This window comes from Aspergillus lucknowensis (assembly GCF_044049455.1).
Source record: "Aspergillus lucknowensis strain CBS 449.75 chromosome Unknown BJX67scaffold_67, whole genome shotgun sequence".
NCBI classification, from domain to species: Eukaryota; Fungi; Ascomycota; class Eurotiomycetes; order Eurotiales; family Aspergillaceae; genus Aspergillus; species Aspergillus lucknowensis.
Genome location: NW_027263611.1, coordinates 82,077 through 91,683, shown reverse-complemented (window position 1 = coordinate 91,683; position 9,607 = coordinate 82,077). Strand labels below are relative to the sequence as shown.

Here is a 9,607-nt window from a genome sequence, read left to right as displayed (position 1 = left end):
GCAGTGCCTGAGGCTTCCAAGACTCTTCCCTGCTCCAACACCCGAGCATCGATGCAATGAATAATGAAACCGGTGTCTTCTGCTCGAGAATACTACAACCTGGGGTCATTCCAGCGCCCGATAACAACACGCAGCCCCGACGCGCAAGTATGGTTCAACCGCGGCCTTATTTGGGTGTACGCTTTCAACCATGCCGAGGGGGTGCACTGCTTCCGGCAAGCCATCGCTCATGACCCCTGCTGTGCGATGGCCTACTGGGGCCTTGCCTATGCGGTTGGTCCGAACTACAACAAGCCGTGGGAGCGCTTCGACCAGTGCGACATCACCGCCTCCGCGAAGCTGGGTTACGACGCGTCGCGGAAGGCGAAAGCGAACGCCGCGCTTGTCGCGCCCTGGGAACAGGCAGTGATCGAGGCGATCCAAGCGCGGTTTGAGAGTCCACGACCTCCGACCAACCCGGTGGTCCTGAATCGGAAGTATGCGGCGGCGATGGCGGGTGTTTACGACGCCTTCGGAGAGGACATCGAGATTGCCACGCTGTACGCCGATGCGCTGATGAATGTGACCCCGTGGGCGCTGTGGAATCTCTTCACCGGGGAACCAGCTGCAAATGCACCGACAACGCGCGTCAAGGCAGTTCTCGAAAAAGCCCTCGCCCTGCCAGGCGCCTACGATCACCCCGGCTTATTGCATCTGTACATCCACTACATCGAGATGTCGCCGACGCCAGAACTGGGCATCAACATCGCAGATCGACTGCGCGACCTTGTTCCGGATGCAGGGCACATTCAGCATATGTCGACGCACCTGGATATTCTCGTTGGCGACTGGCGACGCTCCATCACGTCGAACTATAAGGCTACCCTGGCTGATGAGAAGTATCTGCGTCAGGCCGGCCCATACAACTTGTATACCTTCTATCGACTGCACAACTACCACTCGCTCATATACGCGGCCATGTTCGCGGGGCAGTACAAAACTGCAATCGATGCCGTCACACGGATGGAGGACTCCGTGCCGGAAGGCGTCCTGCGCATGCACTCGCCCCCGATGGCTGACTGGCTGGAGAATTTCATGGCGACGCGTCTGCATATCATGATCCGCTTCGGAATGTGGCAGGACCTAATTCAGACGGACTTACCACTGGACCAACAACTATACTGCGTCACGACCGCGACAACACGCTACGCGAAGGGACTCGCCTTCGCCGCAACCGGCCTTGTCGCGATGGCAAAGAAAGAACGCGACCTCTTCCATCAAGCCCGCGCCTTGGTTCCCCCGTCGCGGCGCGCGTACAATAGCAAAGCGATCGAGACCCTGGCTGTCGCGGCAGCCATGCTAGACGGAGAAGTCGCATACCGTGAAGGGAACTTCGACATGGCATGGAAATACCTACGTCGATCGACAGAGCTCGACGATAAACTCCCATACAGCGAGCCGTGGGCCTGGATGCAGCCGAGCCGTCACGCCTACGCCGCTCTGCTTCTGGAACAGGGGCACGTCGAGGAGGCAGCGAAAGAATACCGTGCCGACTTGGGGCTTGACCACACACTGATCCGCCCGCGTCGACACCCGAAGAACGTCTGGGCGCTGCAGGGGTACCACGAGTGCCTGGTGCGCATGGGCAGGGAAGAGGACGCGGCGGCCACAGAGCCTGCTTTGCGCCTTGCAATGGCTGTGGCAGATATGCCCATTAGGTCGTCGTGTTTCTGTCGGCGGGACGTCTCTGAGGCTCCTGAGGTGATTCACAAGGACTCGAGGGCGAGCAACTTATAGCATTTCTAATCAAGACGGAATTGCACATTCACCATTATGCCACCAAACCGATTGTCGTAGTTCAATTCCCGTTCTCTGCCCTCAGTCATCCATTCCCAACTGCGGCACCCGCGGACCCCGGCTGAGCAATCCGGGCGAGAGATCGTGAAGATTTCCATGGCGCGGAGCTGCAAGTTGCTTACGCTCTGACTACATTCTCTCAAGCCTCTGGAGCTTGGCCTCTGGATTGCTCAGCGCCAAGTACGAATACGAGGGCTGTGATCGTCTTGACCATCTCCAAGATACAACACTGGAAGCACAGCGAAAGGCATTAATAATATCGTCAACTGTCTTCAATGAAGCAGCTCGATGGCTGGATTGGGTATAAAAGGCTGTTTTTTCGGCATGGATCAAGCCAACAACCTCAACATCCATCTTCCCAAGCTACCTCTTCTCGTATCTTAAACCCTCAACGAGCCTCATCATGGTAAAAGTGATCACCCTCCTCGGCCTCGGCGCAATGGGTAAAGCTCTGGCGCAGCGGTACATCGACACAGGCTACGCAACTACCGTCTGGAACCGCACGCCCGGGAAAGCCGACGCCCTCCTCGAGAAAGGCGCAAAGCTCGCCACCACTGTCTCCGAGTCTCTCAGCGCTGCGGACCTCGTCATCGTCTGCCTCCTCGACAACGCCTCCGTCCGCGAAACCCTGTCAAAGGCACCAACCTCATCCCTCCGGGGAAAGACAATCGTCAACCTGACCAACGGCACGCCCTCGCAGGCGCGCGAGCTCTCGGAGTGGATTACCTCCTCGGGGGCAGCAGGGTACATCCACGGCGGAATCATGGCTATCCCCGTGATGATCGGCTCGCCACATGCCGTGCTGCTATGTAGCGGGAATAACGCCGCGGCCTTTGCGGCCGTTGAGGCGGACCTGGCGCATCTGGGGACAGCCAAGTTCCTCGGCACCGATCCCGGCTCTGCGTCGCTCCATGATCTGGCCCTGTTATCGGGGATGTACGGCCTGTTCGCAGGGTTCTTCCAGGCGACGGCGCTGGCCACGTCGCAGCCTGGGAATACGGCCACGGGATTCTTGAGTCTGCTCGTCCCCTGGCTTACGGCGATGACGCAGAGCCTGGCTGCGCTGGCAGAACAGATCGACAGTGGGGACTATACGACGCGGGGGTCGAATCTGGCGATGCAGGTTGCGGCGATTCCGAATATGATTGCGGCGAGTGAGGAGCAGGGGGTGAGTCCGCGGTTGGTTGAGCCGATTTTTGAGCTGATGAAGCGTGCTGTGGAGGGGGGGTATGGGGGTGCTGATATTTCTGCTGTTATTGAGTATACGAAGGATGCAAGCAATAGTCATAAGTAGATCTACTTACTCTATAAGACCGTTTAGTATACGTCCCTTCCTTCAAGCTTTCTGGCTTGCCTCCTCTGTCAAACCTTCTCCATCTCTACTCCCATCAGCCGCCCTTCGATCCCTCCTCCTAATCAAAACCCACGAAACCAAAATACCACTGATAGCAAACAGCAAAAACGACAAGCAAACAATATACGACACGCGATACGTCGGCCCAAACCGCGTATTGTACACATGCGGCCCGGCAACGCCACTAAACTGCGCCATCGCATTCGTCAGCCCGATGCCCACGCCCGCCGCGACGGTGCCCTCGAGGGCGCGGATGCGCTCTGGCCAGATGACCGGGTATGCGGAGCCTGCGCAGGCGGTTGCGACGATGAGCACGAGGTACTTGACCACGGGCGTGGGGACTGTTATGAGCAGGATGTAGCAGATTATTATTGTGCTTTCGACTGCAAGTTATCAGTTAGCAAGGCCGCATGAAAGGGGTTCAGGTTGGTGGCAGACACACTGGCAACGGCGGTGGTCCACGGGCGGATCCATTTCTTCTGCAGGCAGTGGCCGACTGTGTTGAGGAAGAGGAAGCAGGCGACGTAGGGAGGCTACCCATTAATAAATAAACAATCAAGGGCGTGAACGGGGAGAGACAGAGCAGACTCACTATATTCATCAGCTGCGAGTTCGCCGTTGTGGTAAACCCCAGCTCGTAGATCACCGTCGGCAGCGCATAATTCACCCCGAACCCGCCAATCCCATGCCCAATCCAGTAGACCGAGAAGGTATACACCGTCGGACTCCTCATCAGCTCCTTGACCGCCACCCAACTCCAATTGTGGTCCCTACCCGAGGGTGCCGTCTTCGCCAGCCGGTTGGATAAGTACTCCCGCTCCTCGGGGGTTAGCATCTTCGCGGTCTCCGGGTAATCCGGGACGCTGAAGAGGGCGACAAACGCGAAGATGATGGCTGGGAGACCCTCGAGGATAAACAGCCAGCGCCACCCGGACAGCCCGCCGAGGTGGTTCATGAAGCTGATTGCGTAGGCGAGGAGGCCGCTGATGGCGCTGGACAGTTGGCCGACGGAATAGAACAGCGCGATCCGCCACGGCATCTCAGACGGCTTGTACCAGAAGGCCATGTGGTACAGGACAGAGGGGTAGAACCCGGCCTCGGCGAGTCCAATCGCGAACCGGACGCACATCATCCCCTGGAAGTTCTGGACGGCGCCGGAGCAGGTGGCGGATACGCCCCACGAGAGGATCAGGATGAACATCCATAACGAGGGGCGGAACTTCTTGAGCAGGATGGTGTTCGTCGGCTCGAAGAGCATGTAGCTGTAGGAGAAGATCGACTGGCTCCACGACCACTGGGACGGGGTGAAGCCGAGCTCGGCCTTGATGCCGTTGCCGGCCTCAAGGTTGATGATTGCGGCATTGGCGTAGTTGCTCGAGTCGATGACGCGGAAGACGTAGACGAGCGAGTAGAAGCCGACGAGCCAGAAGTCGACTTTGCGCATGACGCGCTTTTCAAAGGAGGGATCAATATCCTTGTCATTATCCGATGGGGTATCAGGTGAAGCAGAAAGAGAAGGAGAAGTTGATATCGAGGTACTCTCTGTTCGGCCCTTTTCAGGCTCTGATATCGAGGCTGGAGACATCTCGCCGGCCTCAACCCTCGATAAACACCTATTTACCCCAGCAGGCTTTATACTCCGATGGCAGCAAGACCCGCAGGAGGCAGTCCACTCGGAGGGTTTTCTCATTATTGGTCCGCGCGCTGATACCATGCGGGCTGCAATCACGACATGGCGTCCACGCGGGCTGCAGGCTCGCTTGGATCGGAAGGCTTGACGATCTGGCGTTGCTCTGTCGGCCGACTTAATGCTCATTGGGCAGGGTTGGAGCGTGTGCTCCAGGCCGTAGCCTTCTGGATGAGTATGCTTCTGGGACAACACCGCGAATGGGTATCATGTGTTTATATTGGACGTTGAATTCGAACCTTCAGGACGTCCTGGTGCATAGGAGTGTCCTCAGAGTCCTGCCAGCCTCTTTTCAACTTCGGCGAATTGGAGTCTTTCGTCTCTCCTCTGTCCAGCATCACGCAATCGCAGCTCAGAATGACAAACAAAGACAAAACTAACCCCGCTTCTGCAACAGATCAAAATGCTCCGACCTCCAACTGCGAATGCCGTCTTCATGACTCGCCTCTAAACGTGTCAACTGCGGAGGCGTGGGGTATAAAAGCTCGTGCATTGTTCTCGTCGGGTAGCCCTATGCCAAGCTTGGCATATGATATTGAACCCTGCCTACGAGTATCATAATCTCTATATTAAACCTAATCAACATGGCCCCCGGCGCAATAATCGAAGATCACCCCAGCCAGACCATCCCGATCAAGCCGTGGAGCCGTCCTGCCCCAACAAGCGAGGACCTCGAATGGGCTCCGCTGCCGGAGATCGACTTGTCGCGGTTCGACGAGCCCGGCGGCAAGGAGGCCCTTGCCAGGGACCTGTACGATGCCGCGACGCGCGTCGGGTTCTGGGTAGTCACGGGCCATGGAATCGACGACGAGCGCGTCCTGCGGCAGTTCAGCTTCGGCAACGCCTTCTTCAAGCAGCCGCTGGAAGAGAAGCGGTTCTTCCCCTGTAATTTCGCGCAGGGGGAGTACTTTGGCTACCGCGAGAATTCGCGGTGGATTGGCGATACCGGCGTGAAAGAGAACATTGAGATGGTAGCGCTACCCCTAGCCCTAGACCTATCTCCTGGGTGATATGTTTAGTCTGGTACTGACGGTGGCCGCAGCTCAACATCCCCAAAGCAATCCCCGTCTGGGACGACGTCCCCCGCCACAGACTCGTACAGGAGAACTACGCCGAAATTGCCAGCTTCCACCGCGAGCTGTTTGAAAAGGTCGTCCACAAGCTGTTCGTGCTGATCTCGCTCATCCTCGAGCTGCCGGAGAACTACCTCAGCGACGCACATGCGTACGACAAGCGTTCGGACGACCATCTGCGCTACATGATCTACAACGTGCGCACGCAAGAAGAGTGGGATAAGGCGCAGGGATACACGAAAGGCGGACACACGGACTTTGGGAGCCTCACACTGCTCTTCTCGCAGCAGGTGGCGGGCTTGCAGATTCGCACGCCGGAGGGCGAGTGGAAGTGGGTGAAGCCTGTGGACGGGGGGATTACCTGCAATGCGGCGGATACATTGAGCTTTTTGACCAAGGGTATACCACCACTCTCCCGCTCTCCCCAGAGTCTATGTTGTTGGTGCTAACAGCGCAGGATTCATCAAATCGACAATCCACCGCGTCGTCACGCCGCCGAAGGACCAGATCAACATTCCCCGTCTAGGGCTCCTGTACTTCGTCCGTCCGGGCGACAGCACGATCATGAAGCCCGTGCCGTCGCCGCTGCTGGATAGACTGGGTCTCCTCACAGATGAGGACAAGGACCCTAACAAGCCGGCGGCCACAGGGACAGAGTATGTGCGGGCGCGGGTCAAGGACGTGCACCACAAGACGGTGATTGACAAGCGCGAGAACACGCAGTTTGAGTTCAAGGGGCTGAAGGTTGAGAACTACTACGAGTGATATCAGAATGAATATCCCGTAAAGTCATGCGAGAGGTACTAAGTCGAGTAATTGGTGTCCGAGGCGACAACCCACTGTAAACCGAGGTCAGCGTCTATTTGGTCTCTTCTCTTCATCATCTCCTCTTGTCTCCCTCTCCACACCTACCAGACAAGGATCCCGTTCAGCGTCTTCGTCTGCTGGCATCCCCTGCCCCAGACTGAATCCCCATCTGAAATCGCCCGCACAACCTCAAAAGAAAAAGAGAACTTCTCAATCTCCCTCACCAGCCTCTCCCCCCGCGACCGTCTTTAGACCAGTAACCCCCCTTTCTCGCAGATCTTCACGGTAACAGATGCAAACCAGACCGTCTTCAATGCCGTTGTTTCGCCCTGTCTCCCGCGCTTATTCAACGTGAAACATGCAACTTCTTCGCATCCGGCCACTCAGGCAGTAGGAAATCCCACGCCATAATCTACGATGAGGATGAGCGCGAATTCGGGCTGTTTCTTGCAGCTGCACAACACGTCTACAACGAAATTCGTATTCTACTATTATAAAGTAGATGATGGCAGATGGACTGCCAAAACAGCCACAATTGACACTGTTTTTGGTGGTTGATTTGCTAGTCCTTCCAGTACCTACTCAGGCACTTGTATTCACGCACTACTAACTTGCTAGTAGATCTTATTCACCCACAACAAGCCCTAGCCACCATATCGATTAGCTATCTATCTATACTCCTAATTTTATATTTTATCTAGTATACTATAGTTCGGCATCCGCGCAGGGAGGTGATGCTTGGGAAGCGGCAGAGCCCTTGGAGAGGGATCATGAGACAGCTTCGCGTGAAGGGGACTTGGGGGTCTTGGGCTACATGCGTTGGGGAGTTTTTGCGGTGTACGAATGACTTCCTGGGAGGCGGAGCCCACGGTTTGAATCTGTTCATGTGAAATGTAGGCAGCATATTGTGGAAAGCGGGAAAACAGAGAAAGGGCACGAGAACTGGAGGAGAAAGTGCTGACTGCAGGCTAATTAAATTGAGACTTCTGCGGGCTCGATCGCCCTCCTTTATACCTGCTCTCGGTCCATCAAGGTCCACCAGTCCACTTACAGCAAACTTTTATTCAATTTTATAAAGCTTACCATCTTCAACTGGTACCCCCCACTCAAACTCCCCATCAAAGCCCCAGTCATACTCTTGCCTGCTATACGTCCAGCGTCCCTCACGAACTTCATAAGTGTCATGGTACTTGACCACCTCGATCCCCGCCATCAGAGCTTCCTCCAGCAAAGCAGTCGTGTCAAACCCGTGACTTTTATCATTAAATGGCGCCTCAATACATAACCTCTTCAGCTGCGGAACCACAGCCCGATTCCTGACCAGCTGGCAAAGCGAATCCATCAAATAGTGCACCTGGGCCGGGGTACTCGGTCCCATGATCCGTAACTCTTCAAGGGACGATGGAAGCCTGTCTTCGAGGGGCCGATTGGTATTGGTGATGGCAGTCTCGGGATCACAGTGGCGATAATCGCCAAGACTTTTGCGACTGGGGTCCTTAATGATGTATCCGGCGGCAACGCATAGTCTGCTTAACGAGTGGAATTCGGAAAAGTCAAGAGGATTTATCTCATCTTCTTCATCTTCAATAGACCAACCAGGACGGTGGCCCAGGAAGATCCATAAAAGCGTATTACGGAGAGGATATAGAGCTGTGGTGATGGAGGATGAAAGTAGGCCCTGATGATGAAACATTGATCCCCAATCCCGACGGAGAATAAAGGTCTGTAAGGAGACGCAGGGTGTCAAAAGTTTGGCTAGATGATATTCGTCAAGCAGGCAGCAGCGAAGTTCTAGGTGAGTGATAGACGATTTGCCTAGGGCGGGGATCTCTTTGCAGTCTCTCCATTTTTCTGGTCCCCAGTTGCTGGCAAACAGGTGGGTTAACGATGGAATTGTCACCATGGTGTTCAGAAGGCAGGTATCGCCATCGACGCCTTCGCCTTCTGCCTTGAGTTGGGTTAAGTTGTCGAGGATATTATGTCCTCTACCAGCAACTTCGGTCAAGAGGTACGAGACGAATACTGCGTCGGAGGAAAGGAAGGTTTCAAATCGCTCCAGGGAGGGTACGGAGACGAGAAGAACCGCAACAATGGCATCCGGGTTGTTTTCGGCTAGAGCTTTCAACCAAGAAATCTTATGGTCTTCCTCGACGATGGACAGACCCTCGACAATATCAAGGAACTTGGAGTCATCGAGATCGTTGTAATCTAGTGTTGTAAATTGGTCGCTTTTGGTTTGGCTGGCTCTAGATGACCATTCAACACCATCAAGGCAGACATATTTCACCTGTTGTGCCAGCGACGGATTGCAGGCAACGGCGTTGGTAAAGTATCGCAACTTATATTTATTTTCGAGTTAGCATTACATTTGAAATTATATGTCATTACCTATAGCACCTACGCTGCGAAACTTATCAGCTTCATGAGAGGCCAACTCAACAGATTCGTATAGGATGGGCGTGATGGTCTGGTACAGTCTCTTATTACAACGAGAGAGTCGGGAAAGAGTCGGATCATCCCATCCGATGTGGTCAATAATATCAAGCAGAAGTTCGTCAGGGACGTCGCACAACCCCATATCGTCAATGGTTACCATAACCCCGCAGGTGGTAGCTGTTGCCCACTCTGGGTCTCAGCTCAGTGAGATTCACGGAGAGAGCGCCAGTGACTAATGTTGGGACATTGGCAGACAGACTCCGGTCGTCGTCGAAGGCCTCCCTGCCAAGCGAGAATCCCCACCCTCCGAGAAATGGAACTGACAAACTACTTTCTATGCAACACATTTTTCTAACAGCGCAACCCTCTAAACATTATGATTATCTAGTTACATTTATTAGGACATATTCTATA

At 55.0% G+C, this 9,607-nt stretch overlaps 5 protein-coding genes across 5 annotated transcripts; 3 read left to right on the top strand and 2 right to left on the bottom strand.

Annotated features, from left to right (window-relative positions):
- The first annotated feature begins 47 nt into the window (after window positions 1-47).
- On the top strand, window positions 48-2,007 carry BJX67DRAFT_296699 (uncharacterized protein). The gene has a single exon (XM_071026893.1). It carries the CDS (start codon window positions 64-66, stop codon window positions 1,774-1,776), a length of 1,713 nt encoding a protein of 570 aa, XP_070881449.1. The 5' UTR covers window positions 48-63; the 3' UTR covers window positions 1,777-2,007.
- Window positions 2,008-2,239: 232 nt separating this feature from the next.
- BJX67DRAFT_375264 (NAD(P)-dependent oxidoreductase) lies at window positions 2,240-3,130 on the top strand (the record flags this gene model as incomplete). The annotated part of the gene is made up of 1 exon (XM_071031672.1): window positions 2,240-3,130. One exon carries the CDS (start codon window positions 2,240-2,242, stop codon window positions 3,128-3,130), a length of 891 nt encoding a protein of 296 aa, XP_070881448.1.
- Window positions 3,131-3,164: 34 nt separating this feature from the next.
- Window positions 3,165-4,775, bottom strand: BJX67DRAFT_391246 (major facilitator superfamily domain-containing protein; the record flags this gene model as incomplete). The annotated part of the gene is made up of 3 exons (XM_071034752.1): window positions 3,165-3,573; window positions 3,633-3,723; window positions 3,783-4,775. 3 exons carry the CDS (start codon window positions 4,773-4,775, stop codon window positions 3,173-3,175), a joined length of 1,485 nt encoding a protein of 494 aa, XP_070881447.1. The 3' UTR covers window positions 3,165-3,172.
- A 659-nt stretch (window positions 4,776-5,434) lies between these two features.
- BJX67DRAFT_366299 (uncharacterized protein) lies at window positions 5,435-6,743 on the top strand. The gene is made up of 3 exons (XM_071030383.1): window positions 5,435-5,848; window positions 5,920-6,349; window positions 6,408-6,743. The coding sequence occupies exons 1-3, from the start codon at window positions 5,462-5,464 to the stop codon at window positions 6,713-6,715; spliced, it is 1,125 nt and encodes a 374-aa protein (XP_070881446.1). The 5' UTR covers window positions 5,435-5,461; the 3' UTR covers window positions 6,716-6,743.
- A 961-nt stretch (window positions 6,744-7,704) lies between these two features.
- BJX67DRAFT_366297 (uncharacterized protein) lies at window positions 7,705-9,495 on the bottom strand. Its single transcript, XM_071030382.1, has 2 exons — window positions 9,159-9,495; window positions 7,705-9,095 (listed from the first exon to the last, which is right to left on the bottom strand). Exons 1-2 carry the CDS (start codon window positions 9,351-9,353, stop codon window positions 7,818-7,820), a joined length of 1,473 nt encoding a protein of 490 aa, XP_070881445.1. The 5' UTR covers window positions 9,354-9,495; the 3' UTR covers window positions 7,705-7,817.
- Between the last annotated feature and the right edge of the window lie 112 nt (window positions 9,496-9,607).